This window comes from Oncorhynchus mykiss, chromosome 9 (assembly GCF_057628025.1).
Source record: "Oncorhynchus mykiss isolate SJ-2025 chromosome 9, ASM5762802v1, whole genome shotgun sequence".
NCBI lineage: Eukaryota > Metazoa > Chordata > Actinopteri > Salmoniformes > Salmonidae > Oncorhynchus > Oncorhynchus mykiss.
Window position 1 is genome coordinate 74,568,773 of NC_143030.1, and position 15,396 is coordinate 74,584,168.

A 15,396-nucleotide genomic window follows, 5' to 3' on the forward strand; every position below is an offset into this window, starting at 1 on the left:
TTTAGCATTAACACGAGTGATAGATGTGAAGATCATGATGTGCAAGTAGAGATACTGTGTGCAAATTTAGTAAGATTAGGGAGGTAAGGCAATAAATAGGTCATAGAGGTGAAATAATTACAATTTAGCATTAACACGAGTGATAGATGTGAAGATCATGATGTGCAAGTAGAGATACTGTGTGCAAAAGAGCAAAACAATAAATAACAGTATGGGGATGAGGTAGTTGGGTGTTCTATTTACAGATGGGCTGTGTACAGGTACGGTGTTTGGTATGCTGCTCTGACAGCTGATGCTTAAAGTTAGAGAGGGAGATATAAGTCTCCAGCTTCAGTGATTTTTGCAATTCGTCCCAGTCATTGGCAGCAGAGAACTGGAAGGAACGGCGGCCAAATGAGCTGTTGGCTTTGGGGATCACCCGTGAAATATACCTGCTGGAGCACGTGCTACGGGTGGGTGCTGCTATGGTGACCAGTGAGCAAAGGCGGGGCTTTACCTAGCATAGACTTATAGATGACCTGGAGCCAGTGGGTTTGGCGACGAATATGTGGCAAGGGCCAGCCAACGAGAGCATACAGGTCGCAATGGTGGGTAGTATATGGGGCTTTGGTGACAAAACGGATGGCACTGTGATAGACTACATCCAATTTGCTGAGTAGAGTGTTGGAGGCTATTTTGTAAATGATATCGCCAAAGTCAAAGATTGGTAGGATAGTCAGTTTTATGAGGGTATGCGTGAAGGATGCTTTGTTGCGAAATAGGAAGCCGATTCTAGATTTTATTTTGGATTGGAGATGCTTGATGTGAGCCTGGAAGGAGAGTTTACAGTCTAACCAGATACCTACAGTAGGTATTTGTAGTTGTCCATCCAGAGTAGTGATGCTAGTGGGGCGGGCAGGTGCGGGAAGCAATCGGTTGAAGAGCATGCATTTAGTTGTACTAGCATTTAAAAGCAGTTAGAGGCCACGGAAGGAGTGTTGTATGGCATTGAAGCTTGTCTGGAGGTTTGTTAACACAGTGTCCAAAGAAGGGCCAGATGTTTACGGAATGGTGTCGTCTGCATAGGGGTGGATCAGAGAATCACCAGCAGCAAGAGCAACATCATTGATATATACAGAGAAAAGAGTCGGCCCGAGAATTGAACCCTGTGGTACCCACATAGAGACTGCCAGAGGTCCGGGACAACAGGTCCTCCAATTTGACGCACCGAACTGTATCAGAGAAGTAGTTGGTGAACCAGGCGAGGCAGTCATTTGAGAAACCAAGGCTATTGAGTCTGCCGATAAGAATGTGGTGATTGACAGAGTCGAAAGCCATGGCCAGGTTGATGAAGACGGCTGCACAGTACTGTCTTTTATTGATGGCGGTTATGATATCATTTAGGACATTGAGCGTGGCTGAGGTGCACCCATGACCAGCTTGGAAACCAGATTGCATAGTGGAGAAGGTACGGTGGGATTCAAAATGGTCGGTGATCTGTTTGTTAACTTGGCTTTCGAAGATTTTAGAAAGGCAGGGCAGGATGGATATATGTCTATAGCAGTTTGGGTCTAGAGTGTCTCCCCCTTTGAAGAGGGGGATGACCACGGCAGCTTTCCAATTTTTGGGATCTCAGATGATACAAAAGAGAGGTTGAACAGGCTAGTAATAGGGATTGCAACAATTTTGGTGGATAATTTTGGAAAGAGAGGGTCCAGATTTTCTAGCCCAGCTGATTTGTATGGATCCCGATTTTGCAGCTCTTTCCGAACGTCAGCTGTCTGGGTTTGGGTGAAGGAGAAGTGGGTGTGGGGCTTGGGCAAGTTTCTGTGGGGGATGCAGAGCTGTTGGCCGGAGTAGGGGTAGCCAGGTGGAAACATGGCCAGACGATTATTGTCCATTTATTGGTGTTGACAGTTTTTACAGTGTCCCAAAACTTTTTGGAATCAGTGCTACAGGATGCAAATTTCTGTTTGAAAAAGCTAGCCTTTGCTTTCCTAACTGACTATGTATATTGGTTCCTGACTTCCTTGAAAAGTGCCAGTGGCTAAGTGTGCTCTTCACAGATGAATCCCGGTTTCAACTGTCCCGGACAGATGGCAGACAGTGTGGCGTTGTGCGGGTTTGCTGATGTTAACGTTGTGAACAGAGTGCCCCATGGTGGCAGTTGGGTTATGGTGTGGTCAGGCATAAGTTACAGACAATGAACACATTTTAATTTTATCCATGGCAATTTGAATGCAGAGATCCTGAGGCCCATTGAAAGAGCCTTTCATCCACCGCCATCACTGTTTCAACATAATAATGCACAGCCCCATGTCGCAAGGATTTGTACACAATTGTTGGAAGCTGAAAATGTCCCAGTTATTCCATGGCCTACATACTCAGCAGACATGTCACACATTGAGCATGTTTGGAATGCTCTGGATCTACGTGTTCCCGTTCCCGACAATATACAGCGACTTCGCACAGCCATTGAAGAGGAGTTGGACAACATTCCACAGCCTGATCAACTCTATGCAAAGGAGAAGTGTCGCACTGCATGAGGCAGATAGTGGTCACACCAGATACTGACTGGTTTTCTGATCCACACCCCTACTTTTTAAAAATTGCATCTGTGACCAACAGATGTGTATCTGTATACCCAGTCATGTGAAATCCATAGAGTAGGACCTAATGAATGTAATTCAATTGACTGATTTCCTTATGTAAACTGTAACTCAGTAAAATCTTTGAAATTGTTGCATGTTGCGAGTTCTATTTTTGTTTTTGAATATATATCATTCATTTATTGATTGCGATGGCAGCTCCTAGTAGGAGGTTTCTTTCTCTCTCTCTCTTTATTCATTTGTTTGAAAATATATTTATGCATATCGGGTTGAGTGGGAAAGCCATGGATACATTTGGGAATGGAAAGACCTCTAGACTGTATCACTGTGGTGGCTCCTCTATGGAAAGCCCCATTTGATATTGTCAGTTATGTACCGATTAGCTTAAATAAAACAGCTGGCTAAATCCAAGGGGAATGAGAGCTGCTCATTAGGACTGTTATATACAGTGTTACATTTTAGACATCATATCCAAAGACTAGGTAGTAGGGAAGTACTGGGCTACTATTGGGCATGCCTGGAGTGCGGAGGAGGAAGCTGGTGCTGTGTGTGTGTGTGGGGGGAGGGAGGGAGGGAAGGAGGGACAGGCGGAGGGAGAAAGAGAGAGACGAGACTGCAGCTGAGTAGCAGCCTCGAGGGAGTGGGGAAGGAGGGAGGGAGTGGGGATGAGGGAGGGAGTGGGGATGAGGGATAGAGTGGGAAGGAGGGAGGGGGGATGAGGGAGGGAGTGGGGATGAGGGAGGAGGAATAGAAGGTAAGGAGGGAAGAGAGAATGCTATCATGAGAGCCCTCTGTTTACATGACTGTAAACAGAGGGAGCGGGTGACTCTGCTGCCGCCAGATAAAGGAGGGATGCTGTTAACACTCCTCTTCTACCTGCGAGTGAAAGGTAGGAGGATAATGGAATGGGTTCTATAATACACTAACCTAAGGTTGGTTGTTCATGTCCCTGAATAATGGTTAACAATAGGATATGGGGGCGATAAGTTGATCCTAGATCTGTGTCGACGGCAACTTCTAACCGGACACTGTACAGAACTAAATCTGTGTGAGACAGACAGACAGGCAGGGTGCATGTGTGTTGACATGGGGATAGTAGTTTGGTTGTCTAGCGGGATCTCTGTGTGAAATGCAGTTGTGAGTGGGTTTATGTGGGTGTTTTACATACAGAAAGATTAGATACAGAACATTTGTGTTTTTGCGTCCGTGGAACCTCCGTACGGGTCCCTCGCAACAGTTCTTCTTTTAAATCATTTAAGATTTGATGTACAAGAGAACAGATTTTCAGCCTGTCTTAGAAGAAAATGTTCTCTAGAGGAAAACGTTCTCTATTCTCTAGTCTAGTTGTTCTGACTTCCATTGTCTTGCTAGAAAAGGACTATCTAGAGTTGTTTAATACTTGAGGCTGTTTGTTCCTAGAGTCATGGACGTCAAGGTAACGTCAGTATAGTGACATTGTTAGCTGACGGAAAAGTGACTCCAATAGGGTTTGTGTGTTTGTAGTCTATTGTGTACAATATTTAACTTATCAATCAACATAATCACGTTACACATAAAATTTCCCCCCACATCCTAAACATTTCCGTCTCATTTCCCCCATATTCTGTCTCATTTCAACCCATATTACAATCACAAATCAAGTCTGGATGAGACGTCTTTACCCAGCGGTGACGCTCTCCTGCTGCTGAGAACATTTCCTGGGTCTGTTTTCTGTCATCTCTGACAGTCTCTGCCTCCCTCCCAGCAGTGGTCTAGGCCACAGAGACTTGGGATGGTAATCAGTGTAACCTATTTACAGTCCTCACGTCCCCATCCATCTCCACTGACAAGTAGATACCAGACCAATCTGGCTAAACTCAGTCTATCTGCTTTATGTCATCTTCTATTGTCCTGATGGATGTCATGGTGGTGGGGGCGGATGGATGTCATGGTGGTGGGGGCTGATGGATGTCATGGTGGTGGGGGCTGATGGATGTCATGGTGGTGGGGGCTGATGGATGTCATGGTGGTGGGGGCGGATGGATGTCATGGTGGTGGGGGCGGATGGATGTCATGGTGGTGGGGGCTGATGGATGTCATGGTAGTGGGGGCTGATGGATGTCATGGTGGCGGGGGCGGATGGATGTCATGGTAGTGGGGGCTGATGGATGTCATGGTGGTGGGGGCGGATGGATGTCATGGTAGTGGGGGCTGATGGATGTCACGGTGGTGGGGGCGGATGGATGTCATGGTAGTGGGGGCTGATGGATGTCATGGTGGTGGGGGCGGATGGATGTGGATGTCATGGTAGTGGGGGCGGATGGATGTCATGGTAGTGGGGGCTGATGGATGTCATGCTGGTGGGGGCTGATGGATGTCATGGTAGTGGGGGCGGATGGATGTCATGCTGGTGGGGGCGGATGGATGTGGATGTCATGGTAGTGGGGGCGGATGGATGTCATGGTAGTGGGGGCTGATGGATGTCATGGTGGTGGGGGCGGATGGATGTGGATGTCATGGTAGTGGGGGCTGATGGATGTCATGCTGGTGGGGGCTGATGGATGTCATGGTAGTGGGGGCGGATGGATGTCATGGTGGTGGGGGCTGATGGATGTCATGGTGGTGGGGGCTTATGGATGTGGATATCATGGTGGTGGGGGCGAATGGATGTCATGGTAGTGAGGGCGGATGGATGTCATGGTGGTGGGGGCTGATGGATGTCATGGTGGTGGGGGCGGATGGATGTCATGGTGATGGGGGCTGATGGATGTCATGGTGGTGGGGGCTTATGGATGTGGATATCATGGTGGTGGGGGCGAATGGATGTCATGGTAGTGAGGGCGGATGGATGTGATGGTGGTGGGGGCTGATGGATGTCATGGTGGTGGGGGCGGATGGATGTCATGGTGATGGGGGCTGATGGATGTCATGGTAGTGGGGGCTGATGGATGTCATGGTGGTGGGGGCGGATGGATGTCATGGTGGTGGGGGCGGATGGATGTGGATGTCATGGTGGTGGGGGCTGATGGATGTCATGGTAGTGGGGGCTGATGGATGTCATGGTAGTGGGGGCTGATGGATGTCATGGTGGTGGGGGCTGATGGATGTCATGGTAGTGGGGGCGAATGGATGTCATGGTGGTGGGGGCTGATGGATGTCATGGTGTTGGGGGCTGATGGATGTGGATGTCATGGTAGTGGGGGCTGATGGATGTCATGGTGGTGGGGGCTGATGGATGTCATGGTGGTGGGGGCTGATGGATGCCATGGGGGTGGGGGCTGATGGATGTCATGGTGGTAGGGTCGGATGGATGTCATGGTGGTGGGGGCTGATGGATGTCATGGTGGTGGGGGCTGATGGATGTGGATGTCATGGTGGTGGGGCGGATGGATGTCATGGTGGTGGGGGCTGATGGATGTCATGGTGGTGGGGGCTGATGGATGTCATGGTGGTGGGGGCTGATGGATGTCATGGTGGTGGGGGCGGATGGATGTCATGGTGGTGGGGGCGGATGGATGTGGATGTCATGGTAGTGGGGGCTGATGGATGTCATGGTGGTGGGGGCGGATGGATGTCATGGTGGTGGGGGCTGATGGATGTCATGGTGGTGGAGGCGGATGGATGTCATGGTGGTGGGGGCGGATGGATGTCATGGTAGTGGGGGCTGATGGATGTCATGGTGGGGGCTGATGGATGTCATGGTGGTGGGGTCTGATGGATGTGGATGGTGGGGGCTGATGGATGTCATGGTGGTGGGGGCTGATGGATGTCATGGTGGTGGGGGCTGATGGATGTCATGGTGGTGGGGGCTGATGGATGTCATGGTGGTGGGGGCGGATGGATGTCATGGTGGTGGGGGCTGATGGATGTCATGGTAGTGGGGGCTGATGGATGTCATGGTGGTGGGGGCGGATGGATGTCATGGTGGTGGGGGCTGATGGATGTCATGGTAGTGGGGGCTGATGGATGTCATGGTAGTGGGGGCGGATGGATGTCATGGTGGTGGGGGCTGATGGATGTCATGGTGGTGGGGGCTTATGGATGTGGATATCATGGTGGTGGGGGCGAATGGATGTCATGGTAGTGAGGGCGGATGGATGTCATGGTGGTGGGGGCTGATGGATGTCATGGTGGTGGGGGCGGATGGATGTCATGGTGATGGGGGCTGATGGATGTCATGGTAGTGGGGGCTGATGGATGTCATGGTGGTGGGGGCGGATGGATGTCATGGTGGTGGGGGCGGATGGATGTGGATGTCATGGTGGTGGGGGCTGATGGATGTCATGGTAGTGGGGGCTGATGGATGTCATGGTAGTGGGGGCTGATGGATGTCATGGTGGTGGGGGCTGATGGATGTCATGGTAGTGGGGGCTGATGGATGTCATGGTGGTGGGGGCTGATGGATGTCATGGTGGTGGGCGATGATGGATGTCATGGTGGTGGGGGCTGATGGATGTCATGGTGGTGGGGGCTGATGGATGTCATGGTGGTGGGGGCTGATGGATGTCATGGTGGTGGGGGCGGATGGATGTCATGGTAGTGGGGGCTGATGGATGTCATGGTGGTGGGGGCTGATGGATGTCATGGTGGTGGGGGCGGATGGATGTCATGGTGGTGGGGGCTGATGGATGTCATGGTGGTGGGGGCTGATGGATGCCATGGGGGTGGGGGCTGATGGATGTCATGGTGGTAGGGTCGGATGGATGTCATGGTGGTGGGGGCTGATGAATGTCATGGTGGTGGGGGCTGATGGATGTGGATGTCATGGTGGTGGGGCGGATGGATGTCATGGTGGTGGGGGCTGATGGATGTCATGGTGGTGGGGGCTGATGGATGTCATGGTGGTGGGGGCGGATGGATGTCATGGTGGTGGGGGCGGATGGATGTCATGGTGGTGGGGGCGGATGGATGTGGATGTCATGGTAGTGGGGGCTGATGGATTTCATGGTGGTGGGGGCGGATGGATGTCATGGTGGTGGGGGCTGATGGATGTCATGGTGGTGGAGGCGGATGGATGTCATGGTGGTGGGGGCTGATGGATGTCATGGTGGGGGCTGATGGATGTCATGGTGGTGGGGTCTGATGGATGTGGATGGTGGGGGCTGATGGATGTCATGGTGGTGCTGGCTGATGGATGTCATGGTGGTGGGGGCTGATGGATGTCATGTTGGTGGGGGCGGATGGATGTCATGGTGGTGGGGGCTGATGGATGTCATGGTGGTGGAGGCGGATGGATGTCATGGTGGTGGGGGCGGATGGATGTCATGGTAGTGGGGGCTGATGGATGTCATGGTGGGGGCTAATGGATGTCATGGTGGTGGGGTCTGATGGATGTGGATGGTGGGGGCTGATGGATGTCATGGTGGTGGGGGCTGATGGATGTCATGGTGGTGGGGGCTGATGGATGTCATGGTGGTGGGGGCTGATGGATGTCATGGTGGTGGGGGCGGATGGATGTCATGGTGGTGGGGGCTGATGGATGTCATGGTAGTGGGGGCTGATGGATGTCATGGTGGTGGGGGCGGATGGATGTCATGGTGGTGGGGGCTGATGGATGTCATGGTAGTGGGGGCTGATGGATGTCATGGTAGTGGGGGCGGATGGATGTCATGGTGGTGGGGGCTGATGGATGTCATGGTGGTGGGGGCTTATGGATGTGGATATCATGGTGGTGGGGGCGAATGGATGTCATGGTAGTGAGGGCGGATGGATGTCATGGTGGTGGGGGCTGATGGATGTCATGGTGGTGGGGGCGGATGGATGTCATGGTGATGGGGGCTGATGGATGTCATGGTAGTGGGGGCTGATGGATGTCATGGTGGTGGGGGCGGATGGATGTCATGGTGGTGGGGGCGGATGGATGTGGATGTCATGGTGGTGGGGGCTGATGGATGTCATGGTAGTGGGGGCTGATGGATGTCATGGTAGTGGGGGCTGATGGATGTCATGGTAGTGGGGGCTGATGGATGTCATGGTGGTGGGGGCTGATGGATGTCATGGTAGTGGGGGCTGATGGATGTCATGGTGGTGGGGGCTGATGGATGTCATGGTGGTGGGGGATGATGGATGTCATGGTAGTGGGGGCGGATGGATGTCATGCTGGTGGGGGCTGATGGATGTCATGGTGGTGGGGGCTTATGGATGTGGATATCATGGTGGTGGGGGCGAATGGATGTCATGGTAGTGAGGGCGGATGGATGTGATGGTGGTGGGGGCTGATGGATGTCATGGTGGTGGGGGCGGATGGATGTCATGGTGATGGGGGCTGATGGATGTCATGGTAGTGGGGGCTGATGGATGTCATGGTGGTGGGGGCGGATGGATGTCATGGTGGTGGGGGCTGATGGATGTCATGGTAGTGGGGGCTGATGGATGTCATGGTGGCGGGGGCGGATTGATGTCATGGTAGTGGGGGCTGATGGATGTCATGGTGGTGGGGGCGGATGGATGTCATGGTAGTGGGGGCTGATGGATGTCACGGTGGTGGGGGCGGATGGATGTCATGGTAGTGGGGGCTGATGGATGTCATGGTGGTGGGGGTGGATGGATGTGGATGTCATGGTAGTGGGGGCGGATGGATGTCATGGTAGTGGGGGCTGATGGATGTCATGCTGGTGGGGGCTGATGGATGTCATGGTAGTGGGGTCGGATGGATGTCATGTTGGTGGGGGCGGATGGATGTGGATGTCATGGTAGTGGGGGCGGATGGATGTCATGGTAGTGGGGGCTGATGGATGTCATGGTGGTGGGGGCGGATGGATGTCATGGTGGTGGGGGCGGATGGATGTGGATGTCATGGTAGTGGGGGCGGATGGATGTCATGCTGGTGGGGGCTGATGGATGTCATGGTGGTGGGGGCTTATGGATGTGGATATCATGGTGGTGGGGGCGAATGGATGTCATGGTAGTGAGGGCGGATGGATGTGATGGTGGTGGGGGCGGATGGATGTCATGGTGGTGGGGGCTGATGGATGTCATGGTGGTGGGGGCTTATGGATGTGGATATCATGGTGGTGGGGGCGAATGGATGTCATGGTAGTGAGGGCGGATGGATGTGATGGTGGTGGGGGCTGATGGATGTCATGGTGGTGGGGGCGGATGGATGTCATGGTGATGGGGGCTGATGGATGTCATGGTAGTGGGGGCTGATGGATGTCATGGTGGTGGGGGCGGATGGATGTCATGGTGGTGGGGGCGGATGGATGTGGATGTCATGGTGGTGGGGGCTGATGGATGTCATGGTAGTGGGGGCTGATGGATGTCATGGTAGTGGGGGCTGATGGATGTCATGGTGGTGGGGGCGAATGGATGTCATGGTAGTGGGGGCGAATGGATGTCATGGTGGTGGGGGCTGATGGATGTCATGGTGGTGGGGGCTGATGGATGTGGATGTCATGGTAGTGGGGGCTGATGGATGTCATGGTGGTGGGGGCTGATGGATGTCATTATGGTGGGGGCTGATGGATGTCATGGTAGTGGGGGCGAATGGATGTCATGGTGGTGGGGGCTGATGGATGTCATGGTGGTGGGGGCTGATGGATGTGGATGTCATGGTGGTGGGGTCGGATGGATGTCATGGTAGTGAGGGCGGATGGATGTCATGGTGGTGGGGGCTGATGGATGTCATGTTGGTGGGGGCGGATGGATGTGGATGTCATGGTAGTGGGGGCGGATGGATGTCATGGTAGTGGGGGCTGATGGATGTCATGGTGGTGGGGGCGGATGGATGTCATGGTGGTGGGGGCGGATGGATGTGGATGTCATGGTAGTGGGGGCGGATGGATGTCATGCTGGTGGGGGCTGATGGATGTCATGGTGGTGGGGGCTTATGGATGTGGATATCATGGTGGTGGGGGCGAATGGATGTCATGGTAGTGAGGGCGGATGGATGTGATGGTGGTGGGGGCGGATGGATGTCATGGTGGTGGGGGCTGATGGATGTCATGGTGGTGGGGGCTTATGGATGTGGATATCATGGTGGTGGGGGCGAATGGATGTCATGGTAGTGAGGGCGGATGGATGTGATGGTGGTGGGGGCTGATGGATGTCATGGTGGTGGGGGCGGATGGATGTCATGGTGATGGGGGCTGATGGATGTCATGGTAGTGGGGGCTGATGGATGTCATGGTGGTGGGGGCGGATGGATGTCATGGTGGTGGGGGCGGATGGATGTGGATGTCATGGTGGTGGGGGCTGATGGATGTCATGGTAGTGGGGGCTGATGGATGTCATGGTAGTGGGGGCTGATGGATGTCATGGTGGTGGGGGCGAATGGATGTCATGGTAGTGGGGGCGAATGGATGTCATGGTGGTGGGGGCTGATGGATGTCATGGTGGTGGGGGCTGATGGATGTGGATGTCATGGTAGTGGGGGCTGATGGATGTCATGGTGGTGGGGGCTGATGGATGTCATTATGGTGGGGGCTGATGGATGTCATGGTAGTGGGGGCGAATGGATGTCATGGTGGTGGGGGCTGATGGATGTCATGGTGGTGGGGGCTGATGGATGTGGATGTCATGGTGGTGGGGTCGGATGGATGTCATGGTAGTGAGGGCGGATGGATGTCATGGTGGTGGGGGCTGATGGATGTCATGGTGGTGGGGGCTGATGGATGTCATGGTGATGGGGGCTGATGGATGTCATGGTAGTGGGGGCTGATGGATGTCATGGTGGTGGGGGCGGATGGATGTCATGGTGGTGGGGGCGGATGGATGTGGATGTCATGGTAATCGGGGCTGATGGATGTCATGGTGGTGGGGGCTGATGGATGTCATGGTGGTGGGGGCTGATGGATGTCATGGTAGTGGGGGCTGATGGATGTCATGGTGGTGGGGGCTGATGGATGTCATGGTGGTGGGGGCTGATGGATGTCATGGTGGTGGGGGATGATGGATGTCATGGTGGTGGGGGCGGATGGATGTCATGGTGGTGGGGGCTGATGGATGTCATGGTGGTGGGGGCTGATGGATGTCATTATGGTGGGGGCTGATGGATGTCATGGTAGTGGGGGCGAATGGATGTCATGGTGGTGGGGGCTGATGGATGTCATGGTGGTGGGGGCTGATGGATGTGGATGTCATGGTGGTGGGGTCGGATGGATGTCATGGTAGTGAGGGCGGATGGATGTCATGGTGGTGGGGGCTGATGGATGTCATGGTGGTGGGGGCTGATGGATGTCATGGTGATGGGGGCTGATGGATGTCATGGTAGTGGGGGCTGATGGATGTCATGGTGGTGGGGGCGGATGGATGTCATGGTGGTGGGGGCGGATGGATGTGGATGTCATGGTAATCGGGGCTGATGGATGTCATGGTGGTGGGGGCTGATGGATGTCATGGTGGTGGGGGCTGATGGATGTCATGGTAGTGGGGGCTGATGGATGTCATGGTGGTGGGGGCTGATGGATGTCATGGTGGTGGGGGCTGATGGATGTCATGGTGGTGGGGGATGATGGATGTCATGGTGGTGGGGGCGGATGGATGTCATGGTGGTGGGGGCGGATGGATGTGGATGTCATGGTAGTGGGGGCTGATGGATGTCATGGTGGTGGGGGCGGATGGATGTCATGGTGGTGGGGGCTGATGGATGTCATGGTGGTGGGGGCGGATGGATGTCATGGTGGTGGGGGCGGATGGATGTGGATGTCATGGTAGTGGGGGCTGATGGATGTCATGGTGGTGGGGGCTGATGGATGTCATGGTAGTGGGGGCGAATGGATGTCATGATGGTGGGGGCTGATGGATGTCATGGTGGTGGGGGCTGATGAATGTGGATGTCATGGTGGTGGGGTCGGATGGATGTCATGGTAGTGAGGGCGGATGGATGTCATGGTGGTGGGGGCTGATGGATGTCATGGTGGTGGGGGAGGATGGATGTCATGGTGGTGGGGGCGGATGGATGTGGATGTCATGGTAGTGGGGGCTGATGGATGTCATGGTGGTGGGGCTGATGGATGTCATGGTGGTGGGGGCTGATGGATGTCATGGTAGTGGGGGCGAATGGATGTCATGGTGGTGGGGGCTGATGGATGTCATGGTGGTGGGGGCTGATGGATGTCATGGTGGTGGGGGCTGATGGATGTCATGGTGGTGGGGGCGGATGGATGTCATGGTAGTGGGGGCTGATGGATGTCATGGTGGCTAGGGCTGATGGATGTCATGGTGGTGGGGGCTGATGGATGTCATGGTGGTGTGGGCGGATGGATGTCATGGTGGTGGGGGCTGATGAATGTCATGGTGGTGGGGGCTGATGGATGCCATGGTGGTGGGGGCTGATGGATGTCATGGTGGTGGGGGCGGATGGATGTCATGGTGGTGGGGGCTCATGGATGTCATGGTGGTGGGGGCTGATGGATGTGGATGTCATGGTGGTGGGGGCGGATGGATGTGGATGTCATGGTAGTGGGGGCTGATGGATGTCATGGTGGTGGGGGCTGATGGATGTCATGGTAGTGGGGGCGAATGGATGTCATGATGGTGGGGGCTGATGGATGTCATGGTGGTGGGGGCTGATGAATGTGGATGTCATGGTGGTGGGGTCGGATGGATGTCATGGTAGTGAGGGCGGATGGATGTCATGGTGGTGGGGGCTGATGGATGTCATGGTAGTGGGGGCTGATGGATGTCATGGTGGTGGGGGCGGATGGATGTGGATGTCATGGTAGTGGGGGCTGATGGATGTCATGGTGGTGGGGGCGGATGGATGTGGATGTCATGGTAGTGGGGGCTGATGGATGTCATGGTGGTGGGGGCTGATGGATGTCATGGTGGTGGGGGCTGATGGATGTCATGGTAGTGGGGGCTGATGGATGTCATGGTGGTGGGGGCTGATGGATGTCATGGTAGTGGGGGCTGATGGATGTCATGGTGGTGGGGGCTGATGGATGTCATGGTGGTGGGGGCTGATGGATGTCATGGTGGTGGGGGCTGATGGATGTCATGGTGGTGGGGGCGGATGGATGTCATGGTAGTGGGGGCTGATGGATGTCATGGTGGCTAGGGCTGATGGATGTCATGGTGGTGGGGGCTGATGGATGTCATGGTGGTGTGGGCGGATGGATGTCATGGTGGTGGGGGCTGATGAATGTCATGGTGGTGGGGGCTGATGGATGCCATGGTGGTGGGGGCTGATGGATGTCATGGTGGTGGGGGCGGATGGATGTCATGGTGGTGGGGGCTCATGGATGTCATGGTGGTGGGGGCTGATGGATGTGGATGTCATGGTGGTGGGGGTGGATGGATGTCATGGTGGTGGGGGCTGATGGATGTCATGGTGGTGGGGGCTGATGGATGTCATGGTGGTGAGGGCTGATGGATGTCATGGTGGTGGGGGCTGATGGATGTCATGGTAGTTAGGGCTGATGGATGTCATGGTGGTTGCAGCTGATGGGTGTCATGGTGGTGGGGGCTGATGGATGTCATGGTGGTGGGGGCTGATGGATGTCATGGTAGGATGTCAGACTACCATGGATATCATGGTAGTCTGATGGATATCATGGTGGTGGGGGCTGATGGATGTCATGGTGGTGGGGGCTGATGGATGTCATGATGGTTGCAGCGGATGGATGTCATGGTAGTGGGGGCTGATGGATGTCATGGTGGCTGGGGCTGATGGATGTCATGGTGGTGGGGGCTGATGGATGTCATGGTGGTGTGGGCGGATGGATGTCATGGTGGTGGGGGCTGATGAATGTCATGGTGGTGGGGGCTGATGGATGCCATGGTGGTGGGGGCTGATGGATGTCATGGTGGTGGGGGCGGATGGATGTCATGGTGGTGGGGGCTGATGGATGTCATGGTGGTGGGGGCTGATGGATGTGGATGTCATGGTGGTGGGGGTGGATGGATGTCATGGTGGTGGGGGCTGATGGATGTCATGGTGGTGGGGGCTGATGGATGTCATGGTGGTGAGGGCTGATGGATGTCATGGTGGTTGCAGCTGATGGGTGTCATGGTGGTGGGGGCTGATGGATGTCATGGTGGTGGGGGCTGATGGATGTGGATGTCATGGTGGTGGGGGGGGATGGATGTCATGGTGGTGGGGGCTGATGGATGTCATGGTGGTGGGGGCTGATGGATGTCATGGTGGTGGGGGCTGATGGATGTCATGGTAGTTAGGGCTGATGGATGTCATGGTGGTTGCAGCTGATGGGTGTCATGGTGGTGGGGGCTGATGGATGTCATGGTGGTGGGGGCTGATGGATGTCATGGTGGTGGGGGCTGATGGATGTCATGGTGGTGGGGGCTGATGTGGTTTCAGAGGGAAATGGAATGGTTGGATGTGTTGTTATTTTTTTTATAGAGGAAGCTAGTGTATATTGGGTAGTTACTTTTGAAGCTGCCATCTGGACATGTCTGTACACATAATGTGATAAAGCCTTGTTCTAGTGGGATCCTAGGCCTATGTGATAGAGCCTTGTTCTAGTGGGATCCTAGGCCTATGTGATAAAGCCTTGTTCTAGTGGGAGCCTAGGACTATGTGATAAAGCCTTGTTCTAGTGGGAGCCTAGGCCTATGTGATAAAGCCTTGTTCTAGTGGGAGCCTAGGCCTATTTGATAAAGCCTTGTTCTATTGTGATCCTAGGCCTATGTGATAAAGCCTTGTTCTAGTGGGAGCCTAGGCCTATGTGATAAAGCCTTGTTCTAGTGGGAGCCTAGGCCTATGTGATTAGGCCTTGTTCTAGTGGGAGCCTAGGCCTATGGGATAAATCCTTGTTCTAGTGGGAGCCTAGGACTATGTGATAAAGCCTTGTTCTAGTGGGAGCCTAGGCCTATGTGATAAAGCCTTGTTCTAGTGGGAGCCTAGGCCTATTTGATAAAGCCTTGTTCT

At 54.4% G+C, this 15,396-nt stretch overlaps 1 protein-coding gene across 3 annotated transcripts in view; it reads left to right on the forward strand.

Annotated features, from left to right (window-relative positions):
* LOC110531259 (protein kinase C zeta type) overlaps positions 1–15,396 on the forward strand; it is a 158,084-nt gene that overhangs the window by 36,910 nt on the left and 105,778 nt on the right. The window contains exon 1 of one of the 3 annotated variants that reach the window (XM_036988859.2): positions 3,304–3,477. The exons of the other annotated variants lie outside the window; for them this stretch is intronic. Coding sequence (XP_036844754.2) covers positions 3,369–3,477 — 109 coding nt within the window. The 5' untranslated portion in view covers positions 3,304–3,368. Of the gene's footprint in view, positions 1–3,303; positions 3,478–15,396 lie in introns of those variants that run through there. 3 annotated transcript variants of the gene reach the window in all.